This window comes from Rattus norvegicus, chromosome 10 (assembly GCF_036323735.1).
Source record: "Rattus norvegicus strain BN/NHsdMcwi chromosome 10, GRCr8, whole genome shotgun sequence".
NCBI lineage: Eukaryota > Metazoa > Chordata > Mammalia > Rodentia > Muridae > Rattus > Rattus norvegicus.
The window spans coordinates 38737455-38756009 of record NC_086028.1 but is presented as its reverse complement, the minus strand read 5'-3'; the positions used below and the strand labels follow the sequence as shown (position 1 = coordinate 38756009).

At 48.9% G+C, this 18555-nt stretch overlaps 1 protein-coding gene across 10 annotated transcripts in view; it reads right to left on the bottom strand.

The window, feature by feature from the left end:
- The window catches only part of P4ha2 (prolyl 4-hydroxylase subunit alpha 2), a 28848-nt gene extending 16732 nt beyond the window's left edge, over window positions 1-12116 (bottom strand). For 2 of the 10 annotated variants that reach the window (NM_001399540.1, NM_001399539.1), the window contains exons 1-5: window positions 12051-12116; window positions 11470-11600; window positions 3396-3495; window positions 2629-2725; window positions 2100-2251 (exon numbers count right to left, since the gene is read on the bottom strand). In NM_001399540.1, the coding sequence (NP_001386469.1) occupies window positions 2100-2251; window positions 2629-2725; window positions 3396-3477 (331 nt within the window). In that variant the 5' untranslated portion in view covers window positions 3478-3495; window positions 11470-11600; window positions 12051-12116. Of the gene's footprint in view, window positions 1-2099; window positions 2252-2628; window positions 2726-3395; window positions 3496-11469; window positions 11601-11861 lie in introns of all 10 variants that reach the window. The other 8 variants (NM_001399541.1, NM_001108275.3, NM_001399543.1 and 5 more) reach the window with 7 other exon arrangements.
- Window positions 12117-18555: the final 6439 nt, after the last annotated feature.

Genomic DNA, 18555 nt, shown 5'->3' with positions numbered 1-18555 from the left:
CCAAGCAGAAGGCAGGCCTTGCTATACTAATGATTCAGGCCTTGGAATTTGCCTAAGAACTGGGAACTGGGAGGGGAGCTACAACACATTCTGTCCCTGGCCCCTATCCAAGAGCAGCAGCGCCCACTGCTACCTCCTCTCATCACAGCAAGCCAGGGTATGCTTGCTACATCATCTTCTTCACAGCTATATGGTCAGGAACTCGGAAGACTTTAGTATACAGGAAAAAAGAAAAACTCCTAGAAATAGCTATGCTGTACTCTCAGGGTTCCCCCTTATCTCGGGCAAGCATCCAACATCAGCGATGAAATTCAATGATTGCTCTCGGGGCCTATCCCATCACCTTCCAGGTAATCGTAGCGTTTCCTGATGTTGATGGGGCGGGCCGTAGGGACAAGATCAGACATCGGGAGTGCAGAGATCTACCTTCTACAACTATGCAGGCTTCCCTGCCTACCTCTCCAGAAAGCAGGCAGAACAGCCTGTTCTGAGCTGTTCTGAGCAGCAGACCCAGCCCAGGAAGGGGGCGGGGTCTGGGAAAGGCAGTGGCTTCTGGAGGCCGTGAGCTCACTGGCGTAGCTTCAGCAGCTCTGAGCTCACCAAACCCTCCCCAGAGACTACCAGCCCCCAGCCAAACCCAACCCCGGCTGGTCACGTGGCTGTAACCAGTCTCAGCCAGAGAGACAGCTAGTCTGAAGTTAATCAGCATTCAGCAACGTGAAGAGGCCCAGCCCAGCCTGAGGCTGGGAATCCTGTGGCCCACCTCCAAGCCCACCCTTCCATTACCACGATCCTCCTTCACTCACAGAAGGTCCTACCCCAGAAAAACCTTTTAACACATTTATGCTCTGCCCTGTAAAGACCGTTTCTAGGTATTTAAGTTAGAAAATAATCAGAGGCAGACCCAAAATACATGTAAAAGAGGGCTGAAAATCTGGACCGGTGCAGTATCCCTGTGAAATGACTATCCAGCCATTACGGTCACGGCACAGGCACACTTAGCTGCGTCTACAGGAGCTGGGACTGAAAGCACGTTTATGTCGAATCCGCACAGACATGCTTTGTTTGTAAAAGGCACAGGCAGGAAAGATTCAGACGAAGCCTCCGTTCCCCAGCTTGCCTCAGCCCACTTGACTCAATTCGAATGAATTGAAGCATGTGAGTTTTTAATCCTTTAATCCATGTATAGCACCATTTACTAACAACGTTTGTTATTAATCACACGAGCAGATTCTTATGGTATGTCTGAATGTATGGTGTTTGTAAATGTGTGTGTGTGTGTTTTCTCATGTGGGTGGGTGCACATGGATGCCTGTCAATGTATACAGAAGTCACGTGTCTTCGTAAATCACCCTCTATTTATTTACTGAGGCAAGAGTGCCCAAGTGATCCCAGAGCTTATGGATCAACTTGTCTAGCTAGCCAGCTTGCCTGGGAAATTTCATCTCTGCCTCCCAAGAGCTGGAATGATCCAGACGCATCTGCCGAGCTAGCCACAGTTTCTGGGGATCTAAACTTCAGTCCTCACACTCGGATGGTAAGGGCTTCACCCACTGGGCCATCTCACCAGCCCAAGATTATAGTTTTCAAAAGTGATTTTTAAAAGTTTATTTTATGTGTCTGAATGAGAGTTCTGCCTGCATGTGTGTCTGCACCATGCATGCCTAGTGCCTGCAGGGGTCAGAAGAGGGGGTCAGATTACCTGGAACTGTAAATACAGATGGTCGTGAGCCACCATAGAGGTCCTGGGAACCAAATTTGGATCCTCTGCAAGAGCAACCAGTTCTCTTAACCATGGTGCGATCTCTCCATTCCCCAATTTTAATGGTGTTTATCAGGGAGTTACTGGATTAGGCATCGTGATTTTTTTTTTACGTGATATATTTTACGTTCCTGAAGTTTGTTTTAAAAAGATGTATTACTGAAGTGTAATTAGAAAATGTCATTACCAGGAGGCAATACAAAAGGACAGGAAGTGATGATTACTGCACTTTTAAAACAAACCAACAAGGACAGCTCCAGGCAGAAGCAGACAGGCACACGGACAGGCACAGGGACAGGCACACGGACGCAGCCGATCTCTGCTCACTCTCCCTCACCTGCAGCCGCGTCCTGGAGGACAAGGTCCCCCAGGGCAGGCCAGTCTGTGTTCAATCGCTTCACCAGCTTATAGGCGTTCACAGGATGGGCCAGGTAGCCCTCGGGGTCAGCAGCTGACTTGCTGGTCAGGGCCTCCATCTTACTGGCCCAGCTGCGGAACCAAAGGAAAAAGAGACTACCGCACCCACCCACACAGGGTGTTCATTTCCCTGGTGAGGTCCAGGGCTCTTTCATCAAGAGATGATAAAACACGAATACAGTAACTTCCTAGATACTTCTAGCCCTTAATCTAGGTAAGAGCTGGGAACTCTGATGTAAATTAAAAAGTGTGAAGTAGAAGAGGAAAAAACAAGATGGTAGCTTCCCAACCCCTGCACTCAGCAGCTCCTGAGGACGAGCACAGGTTAACTGTAGGTCAACTCCCCGGGTCACCTCTCAATTACTTTCTCTTATAGACACTTTGGACGGGCTTGGGAAGAGGAGCAACAGGGATGACTTAAGTGTAGGGGGTCTTAGGACATCGGACACCTCTTAATCTTGGAGAGCTTGGCTTCCTCTGCCAGGATGTACTCCTTCAGAGACTGGACGAGGTCCTTCTCTGCATAAATCAGGTCGGTCATGTGCCCTACAGAGAGAAGCATGGACCAGTGAGAAATGGATGAGGAATGGCCTGTACAGGAGAGAAGTGAATACCCCTGCCAAGTACATGCCAGTAAACTAGGAATCACAGGGACTGGTAGTTACGGGGACCTATTCGTTCACATGGCCGTGACCCCCGACCTCAGGAAGATAGAAGCAGAGGTGTCAAGAAGTCTGGGCAAAGCGCACGTGCACTGGGAACTACTTTAGGAGAAGTTCTAAGTCTCATTCTCCCACTGTCAGCCGGCTGGTCCTGTCATAGGGGCATGGACATCTAAGGGCTCATCACGTGGAGATCAGCTCTTAATTTTCAGTTGAAAAGGAGAAGATCTGGTCCTTGGAATAGAGAATTTCCATTGCTTAAACCAGCCTCTTGCCAGGGACTGAAAAAGATCTGAAAGCTACTTGTAGTCTGCCCTTCCAGAGAGGAGAGCCCAATTCAGAAACCTGTCTCCCAGGATGCATGTTCATGGGGATCCCCTGGGGTGCAGGGGTCAGGGATTGGGGCAGGAGGGAGCCTTTGTAAGTTCCACTCTCCCTAAACTGGTCAAAATCAATGACTAAACTACCCTACCCTGAACGAGCCTCAGGCAGTGGCAGCCCCTTGCATTTAGCTGAGGGCTGCTTAGGAAGACTGGAGTTCTAGTACCACATACCAATGGAGGTGAAGAATTCCGCCTGCACCCAGCTCAGGACACCAAACCAGGACATCAGCAACACCAACACCTGGAGCTTCATGACTGGAAAGGGCGGGACCTGCAAGGTGTCCAGGAACAGTGATCAGATCAACAAAGTGGAAAGACATGGGTGGTATAAGCCTGGAAACTCAGACTCAGACTGGGTTAGGAGGAGCAAAGTTCAAGGCCACCTGAACTCCATAGCAAGACTCTGTGAGAAGACACATCCATGCATGCTGTGCACACACATAAACACACACTCAAATATGTCACTAAATAAGGCATTTGAGATCACCCAGGACATGGAACCAGGGACGTGTGCTCACTTCTGGCCCCTGCCTAGATTTCATTTTATTTTGTTTTCCTTTTGGGAGACAGGGTCTCATTTTGGAGCCCAGGGTGGCCTGGAAGTCACAGTCTTCCCGCCTCAGCCTCCCAATTGCTAAGATTATAAATGTATACACTGACTTCCTGCCTGCTCGTGTTTCTCACTTTCTAATACATGCACCGGGAAAGTGTCAAGAGCCACACGGAGGAGGAGCCAATTCGGAAAGTTCGTTCCCAAGGTGTCATGATCATCGGGATCTAAGGAGGGGGAGAAGCATCTCTGCAAGCTCCACTCTCCCCAACCCAGTGATGGAGGCCATGGCATCTCAATGTGAAAATGGGCCTCTGGAAGGGACCTCCCTTTGTATATGAACTGAGGGGTTGCCCACACAGAGAAGGGAGGGGCCTGTTGCCACATACCAACGGAGGTGAAGGTTTCAAGGGCCTGGATCCCATCCATAAGGAAGTGACAGCACAGAAGAGACAATGACAAAGAAAGCAAATAATATGGCCAGAGGACAAAGCAAGCTGAGGTACCTGGCAGAGAGTCAGCAGAAGCGGAAAACTGACCTCTGCCGGTCTGCACCTGCCTCACAGTGGCAATTCCGAACAGACTATGGCTCTTCCTGTAGTGAGACACCTTCTCTGGCCACTCCCTACTCGTTCACAAGTATTTAGTTACAACCCGGAGATTCCAGGCACCAAGCTGGGTGCTCAGGATACAAAGGTGAGTCAGTCACACACAGCCAAGACACTAGGGCTGGGCTGCTGACATGGGGATGAGGCCAGCCACTGCCTTCTCATCCGACTAGAAATAGACGCAGTTCTGAGAGACGCAGCCGCAACCTGGGACAGGCTTCACTGGCAGCCGGCCTAAGGACACAGCAGAGGCTTTGGATGTGTCTCCCCATCCAGCCATGCAGCCCGGAACGTGCTGAAAGGCCAGCACACAGCTGAACCTCGCCTGCTCTTCCTCTTCTTGTTCCAACTAAGCCAAGTCTCTGGAATGGCTCAGGTGGAAATTTACTAGTATATGGAAAGCAAAGAAAACAGAGATGACAAAAATGCCCAAAAATATGTAGGAAAATTTCAGAGTCGGGAAGCTCTCTGATGCCGGGGGCCAGCCAACTGCCCTTCAGAGTAGAGGCAATTCTCTGCCCAAGCAGGAGACCAGACCAGATCTGGATGGAGTGGGGGCTCCATACATCTCCAGCTGAGTGGCCAGTTACAACTCATACCTAGTCAGAAATCAAGGAACCGGGAAGCCTCTCCGTTCCTTTCAAATACCACCCACAGTCCATAGGTGGAAGCAACCAGGTTTCTTTATGACATGAATGCCAGCTGATTTCCTCTGGAATGTGCTACCTGGCTTAGATGAGTCCACCCACAGATCCCAGCCGGGAGACACAGCCTCAAAGCATCACACATGGGCTTTAGAAAGCGACTTACCAAGCACCTTCAAAGTCCTGTTCTGGCAGGGGAGGCAGGTATGGAAACCCTGCTGGCCCAGAGAACAAGGCACCCTGAGGCGAGCCGCTCTCAGGCTGCCACATTGATGCTACCATTCCAAGCAGGGGCATCTGCTCATTTCTTCTCACCCCAGGGCCCCGGACTCAAAGGGATTCATATAAAAAAAGTCATCTCACTTGGGCCAAGTGAGGAGAGGCGCTTATCCAAGTGCAACAGCCCTCTACAGTATAAGGAATGTCAGCCTCTGAATCAAAGCTACACCCAGCACTCACCCGGGACAGAAAAGGTAGACATTCGTGTGTCTTCCTGGGGTCAATGCTGTCAAAAGCCTTCCCAGGAGCCCTCAGAAACCCATGAAGAACAATCCAGGAGGTGGTCACAGTCAAATCCCATTTTATGAAACACAGCACCAACACGGCTGAGTTTTTAGGAGCCGCACCTCAGGGTGTAGACTAATGTCTATCTTGTAGCAAGCACCCAAAGAAGTAGCCTTCATCAGATTTGTCCAGACAAAACACAACTAGAGAGTTTACACGTTGTACGGTAGATTGATATCGGCTAGATAACAATAAACACTGTATGGACATCAACACAGAAAGATCAAAGCAGGCTGGCAAAGGCCAGCCCCCAGTAATACATGCTGTATGCTCCATGTTTTGAAAGGAAAAAAAATTACCTCTGTATGCATGTAGGAAAGAATTATGCTCTAACCAAACCTTGGTGACGTGATTTTATTTTTCTTTTTATCTTTGTTTTCTTGATCTCCCTACAAGACATTCTACTAGAATGTCTTAAATATATATGTATTTATTTATTTTGCAATGTGTTCGCTAGGTAAAGGAAACAAAGTAAGACATTCTCAACTGAACTCCAAAGGGGCCTTGGCAGTCCCAGAGTCTGGACCCCTGTCGGGAGGCCTTGCAAAGCCTGCCAATGTCCCAGCGACAGCAATTCACCCACCAGGCAACTGGCACCGTTTTTCAGCACGGTGATTCCAAGACACACAACCAGCGGTCCCGCAGTGAGCCTGCTCTTTGGAAAGTGCATTTATAACCTGGCCAAGTAGCCATGAAAAGATGTTTCCAGCTGCAAACCAGCAGCGTCCTCAGCTTCTCCCCTTACCTCATCGGGGAAAGACCCTCTGCCAGGCTCCCAGCTGCAGCCCAAATGCTACAGCTTGTTCTTTCACAAAGCATTTAACAGCCTAGAGACTGAACATGGGTTTGCAAACAGGTCTTGCCTAGCACAGGGCAAAATACTGTCTGCCCAGCAAAGGGATAACTCGCCCCAACAGGACTCCTCAACCTCCTTTTCCACCACTGCCTGCCTGCTGCACTATGGCTAACTCCAGGCTGGCAGAGCTGAGAGGACCCAGGTACTCAGCCCAGAAAGAGTTGTGCACAGGTTCCAAGTGGCCCAACCACTGAAGCACATGGATGTCCGTAAGCACCAAACGTTCACCCAAGTCTCATTCCTGGACACTGTGCCTCAGTCATCACCCTGGTCTACCTGTAGCATGCCCTTCAGCCATGCAGGCCCTACCTGCTCTGACCTCTCCACCCCTGGGCTGGCTTCCCTCCAACTCTGTTCTACCAAGTAGGCAGCAGGGCTTGCTGAAGCCCTCCCTTTGGCTCCCCACAGCTAGCAAGATACGGTCCAAATACTTTAGCCCAAAGGGCCCTTGCAGTTCTGTGACCAGGCCCTGCTACCCTCTCCAGCCCCATTGCACCACCCAAGACCTCAAACCTCCAATGACTTCATGTGAAAAATATTTACCTTCACCAAGAGCCTTGTAAGAGCAAAGATCTCCACTCAGTGAAGCCAAACGAGCTCCCCTCTCCCAAGAGTCCTCCTGAGTCTCATCTCTCAGTGTCCATTTAAGAAAGCACATAAAACTGTCAGTAAAGGGACTCTCTGGCCTTAGATCTGCAGCACCCCCATGGCTGTCACCAGAAGAAATGGGAGCTGAATGGACTTGACAAGAATGCACGTGTCCAGTAAAGTATATCTGTCCTTACATCATCTCTGTTCACAAGAATGCACGTGTCCAGTAAAGTATATCTGTCCTTACATCATCTCTGTTCAGTACACGGATGCTGAGTGCCACCGCCACCTGCTACAATAATAGGGCAGTGTACTAACAGAGAAGCTCTCAGTCCATATCCCCAACGCTGAGCTGGGTTCCCATCAAGGCCTCAACAAACGGTCAAGTTAAACTTGAAGACACTATTGACCCAAGGTGATTCTCAGGCCCCTCCCACTCCCTCTAGACTAGTCTCTCTAGGGGCTACAGAGGGACCAGACTGAGGAATGAGGGAACCACGGCTGACGAAGGGTGAAATACTTCCGCCAAATACCTTCTGTGAAAAGCATCTGCAGGCATGGAGTCCCCACAGAGCTTGCACACAGAAGTGGTCAGACCCGGCATGGCTGAAGAGTCAGCCAATCTCCACGCAGAGGGACCAGCTTGCTAAGACACCCCCTTGCTGTTTCCCATTCTTCTCTCCTTTCCCCTCACCCCAGCTGCCCTGCAATACACTTTTCCAATAAGTTTTAAGCACTTAAGCTCTGCCTCGGGCTCTGTTTTCTGGGAACCTAGTCTAAGATAACCATGGTTTATGTTTCCAAAGATCTTTCATTTCTACCATCTAATTCTCACAAAAACCTTGTAAGCCAGATAATCATCTCTGCTCCAGATACAATACTCCTGCCTTGTCCACAGAGAATAGATTCCAAGAACCCCCGTACGTGCCTAAAACCACAGATAGTATCAAGCCCTGTATATGCTGCCTCTCTTGGTGAGTACACACCTATGATAAAGTCTAATTTAGGAATTAGACACAATGAGAGATTATCAACGGAACAAGGTGTAATAATTACAACAATGAACGAAATGAAACGGTCAGTGCCGGGGCATTACTGAATAGGTTACCTGAGCACGATCACTGTTAATACTGCACAGTCCACCTGATAACCTTGCTAAAAAGGACAGAAGGAGGAGCAACGGGTAGAGTATACTGCATGGATACACTAAGGAAGGAATGAGACGCTGGGAAGGCCCGTGTAGAATGGTGCAGAGTCCGTCACAGAACTTAGGAGAGCTTAGCATTGTTTCTGTCTACTCTTTTCCAGTTACTATGTCATGGTGTGGTTGACACACAGATGATGGAAACGCCACAAAGCAGGAGTGAGGAGGCACTGAGTACTGAAAGAGAAAGACCACCGAGGCTGCCAAAGGCTTCCTAGACCAGACACGTGACACGTGGGCAAGCTAAGCACCCCGGCTAAGGCCCCTTCTGCAAGACACACTGACACCATCCGATCTTACTCAGTAAACTGTGTCACCTCAGAGCACGCGTGCCCTCCTGAAACTGCAAAGCCACACTGCACTCCGATTGAAAACTTGATCATGGGTGTCTCAAAGATTCCCAAATACAAGCCCGTGGCATCTGGACTTGGAGCTGACCAGGAAAAGGGGAGCTCATGGACGAAAAGTAACAACACAGTTCCCTGAATTCAAGCGGGAATTCACTTTTACTGGCCACGTCACACATCTTCAGCCGACCCGGCTCTGACAGCCCGCCATGTACACTTGCCACGGGGTTAGAAAGATCCCGACTTAAATCCTTGCTCCAAATGTCATTTCCTGGCTTTGTGACCTTGGACGAGTCCTAGACTTCCTGTTTCCTCATTTATACAGTGGAGATCATCCTTGGGACGGATACCTGAGAGTCCTGTGTGTGAACTGAATTAGATGACACATGCTAGCAAGCTGCCAATCATCGAGTTGATTTTGACCAATCGTCAGAGGATCACAGGAACTCAAGGGGACCTGAAGTGGGCCCAAGTTAGTGCCTCTTGGGGTGGGGAAGGTCCACACAGGGAGGCAGTGAAGAAACAAGAAAATGTCAGGAGGCGAGTGAAGTCTGTGTCCCCGGAATGCCGGAAGAGATGACGTATTCAATTCAGGAGAGTGGAAACAGGTATCACCAAAGTATGCGGCACTTGGAGGGGATCCTGGAATTGGCCAATCGCAGGCTCTGAAGCTCACCAATAAAAGGTTCCCAGGCAAAAGGCAGGGAGCAGAACCAATACCCGAAAATATCTTATACTTCTGTGCTTCTGACCTGCACATTCCAGTCTCCCACAAGTACCAGGCCTTGGGATCTTCACCACTCCCTGGCTCCCAGGAGTGCCAGGTACAGAGCGGACAACCTCTAACAAGCATTTACCAAGAAGTCTGGAGCAGAGGCTGGCCTGCAACAGGCTCAAACAGATCTTATCAGGGCTAGGGAAATCACTATCCAAACAGGAAACCCTCTGCCCTGCAATGGCACCATCTGAACAAAACCCTGCTTCTCAAAGAAGTCCAGTCCAACCTTCTCATCCTACTCTGCTCTTGCTAAGAAGAAAAACTGTTTGTCTATCTCTCACTCCACAAGCCATAGGTCTCAGCAACCCCCTTTGCTCTGGGATAGGCTGGTGTCCCCTCAGGCACGTCAAAGGTCTAAATGACTGGATTTGAAGGCCGTTTTTTTTTCAAAGTTGAACTCTTCTTTCCTGGGCTCTGCTGGACTTTCACGTGCCTGCATTTGCTGCCAACCTCCATCTGCATAAAATTAAGTTTCTTGACAGATCCCAGAAGCCAGGGACACACCCCCCCAGCCCTCGGCACACTATCAGCCAGCGTGGCCATAAGTCAGCCAAGGCCTTCGGTCCAGCCTCAAACCCTCCCAAGGATGTGGGAGGGTGCAGTCAAAAATGGAAGCTTTCTCAGAAGATAAGGAAACCCTCAATTCCCCTACTCCACTCAGTCCCCAGAGTTGCACGTCCTCAATTTCCCACTGATAAGCACCCACACGAAGGGCTCCTCCCTGGGCCCAAGGCCAGCTTCCAGTGCTAAACAACAATCTCAGAGAGATTATGAGCTGCCTGTGGGCAAAGTGAGCTGCTCCTCCCCTCCCTCCTCTCTTCCCCATCATGCTAGCCCCAGGTCCTGTCTAGTCAGATACCAAGCACACACTATTCAAGGACCGACCCACAGTCCATTGTGGGAAGTCCAATTTGTAGATAAGTAAACCACTCTCTGCAGAGCCCGTGACAAAGTAGAAGGGACTCCCAAAGGCCATACACAATGCTTCGGTCGAACTGTCACTGAGCCTGCCTGCTGAGCTCTCACAGTACTAAGGAGGGTCAGTAGGAATCCTCGGGATAAGACCTCCAGGCAACTCACTCCATCCGTGCGACGTAGCTACTGGCTGGACCACACTGTGGACAAGCTTGTGTGAGAACAAGAAGGCCCAAGAAGAAAAGAATCCAAAGGTTAAACATCCTGTATGTGGAGATGAGCCAAGAGGCTGGGCCCTGAGGCACAGAACCATATCGAGAGACTACACCCTGGACCACTTGAGAGGCAATGGAGAGATACGAGCCAGAGGAAATCCTGGTCAACTTAGCAGGGAACTCAACCTTGGGTTGACGTGGATGTGATATAAACTCAAGAACAGGCAACAGCTTACGAAATCACCCTATAAACTCGGAGCTAGTCAAGAGACCTCTGCAAAGTCTAGGATGCTTGAGGACTCCATATGCTACAAAGTGGTGCACCCAGACCCTGCTCTTAGGACCAGGAAACCCTTCCAACAGGTGGGATGAGGTGTCAGTAACCAGATGGCCTGCATCAAGAAGCAAAAGCCTTTAACGTGTCATTCTGCAGGGTAAGAGTCCACTGCGTGTGGCCCAGTCAGTGAAGCCACGTCGCAAGGATGGAGTGAGTTGGCCAGAGACCTTTCCCAGTGAGTCTCTCACACTCACGCTCCTTAGCTCTTTGAGAACTCAGCAGAGTTGCTGTAGGGAGCAACTCAGTGCTCTCTACAGCACAGTAAATGACACATTATAACACAGATGACAGGAACATCCACCTGTACTTCCCAGTAAAAACCTACGACAGAAGTACCCTGATCCATGCTCATGCTGCAAGGGTTCAATGGACTCCTCCACAAGCAGATTTCTCATTCCTTGTGGGTGGGGCCCTTGGACAGTTACTCCCTATAGCAGCCCTTTCCCATTACCGTGGTTCCACTAGAGTACCACAGAAGTGATACTGGCCCAAGCCTGTGGCCACTCAGGATGTTTCCTCAAGTCCAGGTTCCTAAATGACAGCTCCAGTTTACAGGGGCTCCCATCTCCTGTCTGGAAGCATCCAGACATCTATCAAGTCCACACAGCCCAAACTCCACACCAACTCAGTACTTACCTTGCCGGTGCTCTGGACACGGACTTTCTGAGTCTTCCCTTCTGCCTGCCTCCGTCCTTGAAAGTCTCCAGGCACAGAGAATGCTCTATTTGTTGAATCAGTCAGCCAATCGCCACCGGTCTCTGAAACTACTAAGGGAAAACATCAGAGGTTCGACAAGGATGTCCTCTGACAGATAGGAGGAGACTTTCTGATTTAACAGCCCATAAAACTGGCAGGCATCAAGCTGATTCCTGCCAGAGTTGGAAGCCAGGGGCCAGGCGGGTGCCTCCGCCTTAGATCGGGGGCGACCCTGGGGTCAGGCCGTCCCTTCCCGGGAGCTTGACCCGACAGGCTCTCCAAGTGTCCTGCCCGGTCCGGCCTAGTAGTACCGGCAGGAAGAGACCGCTGACCTCACCGCCCTAACCCTGGGAAGGGACACGGGCGGGAACAGGAACCCAGGCGGGTGCAGAATCAGGGCGCCGAGAGCGAGACTGAGTGACCCCGGATCCAGCTCCCGGCTCCGCGCAGAACAGAACGCACCGCCGGGTCACCGGGACCCGAGGCCAGCCCGGACGACGACCCCGCAGATCCGCGCTCACCTGGACACGCGCAGCAGCCGGCGTTTCCAGAACCTCCCGCGGCGTCGCCCGGGCGCTCTCGGCTCCGCCCTCGTCAGAAGCTCCGCCTGCTTGAGCCTCCGCCACGTCCCCACCTCCCGCCCCCCGGGCCCGCCTGGGCCTGGCTCCGAGCCACTGGAGCCTTCGGGAAGGCCCGAGCCGCCCGCCACGCGCTGCACGTATGCGGTGCACGCCTCCCTGCGCCGCGTGGGACCAGCACGGGGAGCGACGCCCCCATCCCAGCCTGCCTCAGTCCTCTGTGGTCTCACCACCCCCACATCCATCACCACCAGCAAATTGCAGGAGGCTGGCGTTACTGAGGATTGGAATTGAGTGTGTCGGGAGGGGACCTGCTGGAGAAAGAAAACCAGGGTCTGAGGTGTCCGTGCATCTCATCTCCAGACGACCCATCTCCAAAGCCTAACTGCATCTCTGAGAGCCTCGGGCTGGCCTGAACTACGGCTATGTGAGGAAAAGAAGTTGCTATAGCCTGGAGCATCCCATCCTGGGGCCAACCTATGGCTTATCACACAGGCCAATGAGATTAGACACTTCAACCAGCACAGTCTAAGAGACAGTCAAGAAGACAGGGATGCAGCTGTCCTCGATCTGAACTGAAGGATGCTCTGGCGGCCGGGCAGGTTCCCACGCCTGCCCTGTAAGCTTGCTTCTTCATGAATGAGGGAAAGCAGTCTGAGAATCTCATCAGGGAGCAGAGCCCAGAACGGAGATGCCCAGTCTGCGGGACTGAGCCTGGAGTTTGGTGTGGATTCCCTGTAATGGCATGGGCCAGCCAGATGGCCCAAAATAGGAAAGACAGACACACAGAAACAACTTAGAAAATACTACCCAGCCACTTGTCTGTGTCAGCCAACAGCTCAGCTGAAACCATATGCAAACCTACATCTGCTATGCCACAGAAAGTAGTTTGCCCAGATCTTCCCATGCCCGCCCACTTCTCGGTCCGAGGTGGTCACCCTTCCCCCTACCCGCCCCCATCCTCTCCACAGGATCTTTCCCATTGGCCTATAAATACCTTCAAGTCGTGACTATGGAAACATAACCCTCACCCCACTCTACCACCTACTGTGCATCTCTCCTCAGCCAAGCAAGCAAGCAAACAAAATCTCTCTCCTTGACCTATCTCTCAGGCCTTCTAGCTCTACAACAGCTCCAAACAGTTACCATATTGTGTTTCTTGCTTTACTTTCGTTCAATCATCCTTACATGGTGTGTGCTCTTTTTTAAAATTATCTTTAATCGTTTTTTACAATCCAGTCCGTATGCTCCTCCTGTTCTGCCCTCTGACAGTTCCTCATCCCATTCCTCCTCCCCTGTTTCCAAAAGGATGTCCGCACGCCCCCAACACACACACACACACACACACACACACACACACACACACACACACACACACCCGCCAGGCCTCCCCATTCTCTCAAGGGTTAGGTGCGTCTTCTCTCACTGAGGCCAGACCAGGGAATCCTCTGCTGTACATGTGTCTGCAGCCTCAGACCAGCTAGTGTAAGCTGCCTGGTTGGTGGCTGGATGTCTAAGAGATCTCGTGGTTTGTTGAGACTGCTGGTTTTCCTATGGGATCGCCTTCCTCCTCAGCTTCTTCTAGCGTTTCTGTAATTCACCCACAGGGGTCCCTGACTTCAGCCCATTGGTTGGGTTTAAATATCTGCTTCTGTCTCAGTCAGCTGCTTCTTGGGCCTCTTAGAGGGCAGCCATGCTAGGCTCCTGTCTGTGAGTGCATCCACCATAGCGTCAGTAATAGTGTCAGGCCTTGGAGCCTCCCCTTGAGCTGGATCCCAAGTTGGGCTGGTTACTGGACCTCCTTTCCTGCAGTCTCCTCTCCATTTTTGTCCCTGCAGTTCTTTTAGACAGGAGTAATTCTGGGTCAGAGTTTTTAGCAGTGGGATGGCAGCCCCATCTCTCCACTCGATGCCCTGCATTTCTACTGTAGGTGGGTTCTACAAGTTCCCTCTCCCACTGCTGGGTATTTCATCTAAGGTCCCTCCCTCCCTTTGAGTTTCAAGAGTCCCAGGTCTCTGGTATGTTCTAGAGGGTTCCCTTCCCCACCCTCAAGGCTGCGTATTTACATGCATTCTGCAGGCCTTCAGGGTTTCACTCCTGGTCTCCCCTCCCCATACCTGATCATGTTCCCCCTTTCCCCTGCCCCTCCCTCTCCCCTCTCCCATCCAGTTCCCTCCATCCCTCTGCCCTCTGCTTTCTTCTCCTTCCTTAGTGGGACTGAGGCATCCTCTCTTGGGCCCTTTGGCTTGTTAAACTTCTTGAGTTATGTGGATTGAATCCTAGGTATTCTGTGGTGTTTATTTGGGGGGGGCTAATATCCACTTATTTGAGAGCACACACAAGGCATGTCCTTTTGGGTCTGAGGTACTGCACTCAGGATGATATTTTCTAGTTCCATCCATCTGCCTGCAAAACTTATGATGTCCTCACTCTTAATAGCTGAATAGCAGTCCACCATGTAAATAAACCACATTTTCTGTATCCATTCTTCCATGGTGGGGCATTCAGCCTCTGATTCTCACAAATAAGGCCACTATGAACATCGTGGCGCTTGTGCCCTTGTGTTATGGTATGGGTATGTTTTGGGTATATGCCCAGGAGTGGTATAGCTGAGTCTTCAGGTAGATCTATTTCCAATTTTCTGAGGAACCTCCAGATTGATTTCCAAGGTAGTTGTACCAGCTTGCAATCCCGCCAGCAATGGAGGAGGGTTCCTCTTTCTCCACATCCTTGCCAACATGTGCTGTCACCTGAGGTTTTGATCCATTCAGATTGGTGTAGGATGGCATCTCATTTTGATTTGCATTTCCCTGATCACTAAGGATTTTGAATATTTCCTTAAGTGCTTCTCAGCCATTCAAGATTCCTTTGTTGTGAGTTCTTTGTTTAGTTCTATACGACATTTTTTTTGATTGGGTTGTTTGGTTTTTGGAGGTTAGCTTCTTGAGTTCATTATATATTTTGGATATTAGCCCTCTATTGGATGTGGGGTTAGTGAAGATTTTCCCAATCTGTAGGTAGCTGATTTCTCTTATTGACTATGCCCTTTGCCTTACAGAAATGTTTCCGCTTCATGGGGTCCCATTTATCAACACTTGATCTTAGAGCCTGAGCTATTGGTGTTCTGTTTAGGAACCTGTCCACCACCCCGCCTCCATACCACCCCCATGCCCATGAGTTCAAGGCTCTTTCCCACTTTCTCTTCTATTAGATTCAGTGTATCTGCTTTTATGTCAGGGTCCTTGACCCACTTGGAATTCAGTTTTGTGCAAGGTGACAAATATGGGTCTATTTTCATTTTTCTACATACCAACTGCTAGTTAGACCAGCACCATTTATTGAAGATGCTTTCTTTTGTCCATTGTATATTTTTGGCTTCCTTGTCAAAGACCAAGTGTCCATAAATGTATGGTTTTATTTCTAGGTCCTTAATTCTATTCCAGTGATCAATGTGTCTGTCTCTGTACCAACACCATGCCGTTTTTATCACTATCGCTCTGTAGTATAGCTTGAGTCAAGGATGGTGATTACCCCAGAAGTTCTTTTATTGTTGAGAATAGTTTTCACTATCCTGGGTTTTTGGCTATTCCATATGAAATTGAGAATTCCTTTTTCCATGTCTTTGAAGAATTATGTTGGGATTTTGATGGGGATTGCATAGAATCTGTAGATTGGTTGCTTTCAGTAGGAGGCCATTTTTACTATATTAAGCCTGCCAATCCATGAGCATGGGAGATCTTTCCATCTTCTGAGATCTTCTTTAATTTCTTTCTTCAGAGACTTGAAGTTCTTGTCATATGGGTCTTTCATTTGTTTGGTTAGAGTTACCCCAAGACGTTTTATATTATTTGTGACTATTGCGAAGGGTGTCATTTCCCTAATTTCTTTCTTAGCCTGTTTATCCTTTGAGTAGAGGAAAGCTATTGATTTGTTTGAGTCGATTTTATATCCAGCCACGTTGCTGAAGTTGTTTATCAGCTGTAGGCATTTCTCTGGTAGAATTTTTGGGGTCGCTTATGTATACTATCATATCATCTGCAAATAGTGATACTTTGATGACTTCTTTGCCAATTTGTATCCCCTTGATGTCTTCATGTTGTCTTATTTTTCTGGCTAGAACTTCGTGTACAATATTGAATAGATACAGGAAGAGTGGGCATCCTTGTCTTGTCACTTATTTTAATGGGATTGTTTCAAGTGTCTCTCCATTTAATTTGATATTGGCTGTTGGTTTGCTGTATTTTGCTTTTATCATGTTTAGGTATGGGCCTTGAATTCCTGATTTCTCCAATACTTTTAACATGAAGGGGTGTTGTATTTTGTCAAATACTTTTTCAGTATCTAATGAGATGATCATGTGACTTTTTCCTTTGAGTTTGTTTATGTAGTGGATTATATTAATGGATTTTCACATATCGGACCACCCTTTATCCCTGGGTTATGTTCTTTTCAATACGTTAACTCACACTGCAAATGCTTTATTGAAGATTTTTGCATCTGTGTTCATAGAGGAAATTAGTGTACGGTTTCCTTCTTTATCCAGTTTTGTACCAGCGCAATAATGAATTTATAGAATGGTTTGAAAGTGTCACTTCCCTGTCTAACTTATAGAACGGTTTGAGTGGCACTGGTATTCATTCTTTAAAAGTCTGGCAGAATTTTGTGAAGCTCTCAGCCCCTGGATATTTTCTTTAGTAGGATACTTTTATTACTGCTTTAGTAATATTGCTTATTATTCTTATTCTTATCTGTCTAGGTGATTTAGATCCTTTTGCTCAATAGTGGTACATATATTAGTTACTTTCCTCATTGCTATAATAAAATGCTTCACAAAAGCAGCTGCCAGTCCACCTGTGTCGATGAACGGGTTTCTCCTAGATTTTCCGGTTTGTTAAAATGTAGGCCTTCGGGATGTTCCCCAGTGTGTGTTAATATCTGCTTTCTTGTCTCTCGCTTTATTTGCATCCTCTCTCCTTTGGCTAAGAAGATGGAGCCAAGGCCATGTTAATCTAGTTTAACTCTTTGTTTCATGAATCCTTTGTCCCTTTAGCGTCTGCAGTGGCTTGAATGAGAAATGTCCCTCATAGTCTTAAGCATTGGAACCCTTGGCTCCCAGTTGATTGCACTGTTTGAGGAGGCCTATGTGGTGCTGACTTGGTGGAGGAGTAAGTCCCTGGAGCAGACTTTGAGATTATACAGTCTTGAGCCACTTCGGTTTGCTCTTCCCGTGAGCTTCCTGTTCCTGCTACCTCATCTGCTCTTGCTCTTATGCCTCCCTGCTGTGATTGGCCCTCATCCCTCCGGAACCCTAAGTTTCCAAATACGTTGTTCTTTCTATGAATGCCTTGCTCACGGTATTTCATCACAGCGGCAGAAAGGTAACCAACACCACCTTCATTTTATTAATCTCTGTCCTACTCTTTATTGCTTCTTTCTATCTTCTATTTTGAGTTTGGTCATAGCCTTTTCTTTATGGCCAGTAATTCAATAACTCCCCTAGAAACACAAATTGCCTTGCCTACTTTATGATGCAATCAGCTGTACACTTTTTACCTGCGCCTTGAACATTCCCAGCACTGATAAAAATATTTAAGTTGTTGCCCAAAACAACGAAAGGAATTAGACACAGACTTGGGACAATTTCCTTCAGTTTTTATATAAACCCCATGCACTGATAACCTTGCTATGAACACTTTGTATTGCTGTCTGCCGTGAATGTGCACCACAGACCCCTCTGTCTATAAGTTCTGATGGTAGATGCAAGAGTGTCCAACTCATGGGCCACAAGAGGTGGAACATAGCTATGAACGCAACCGAAAATTGGAAACTTACTTAAAACATGAGAGCCTCTGTGTGTGTGTGTGTGTGTGTGTGTGTGTGTGTGTGTGTGTGTGTGTTTTCGACTGTGTGGTTCTTGAGAAAGCAAACTTGTAGATTTGTAGATGACACTGTTATCTTATAATGTCAAGGAAAAAAAAGTCCCTTACAAAAACTCCCCAGCCATAGGTATGGATAAAATGAAACATCACACTACAGCCCACACCACCTGAACTGCTTCTCCAACATTTTCTCTATCTCAGAAAAGGAAATCACCAACTCCTGGGCATTTCCCTGTCCTCAGGAGACATCCCTGACCCATGGCTCCTTGACTTGTCCTCCCCCTCCCCATCACTAGGAAAGACCTAGTATTAATGTTACCACAAAGGAGCAGAAACTCTGTGCTGGGCAGGTAACACTTGGATGAATGGATGGGGGTACAGTCCTTTCCTCTAAACAGGGGCTCCTCAGCCTCTCCTGCCTGTGCCTACCCTGGGGAAAGGGAGCCAGGAAGCTCAGCTCCCAGCACCGAAGCCTCCTTAGTTGTTGTTGCCTGAGGCCTTGACAACTACTGCAGCCGCTAGAGGCCTGGTGGGGTCTGCAAACTCCTGGTCTTGGATGGTATTTCCCA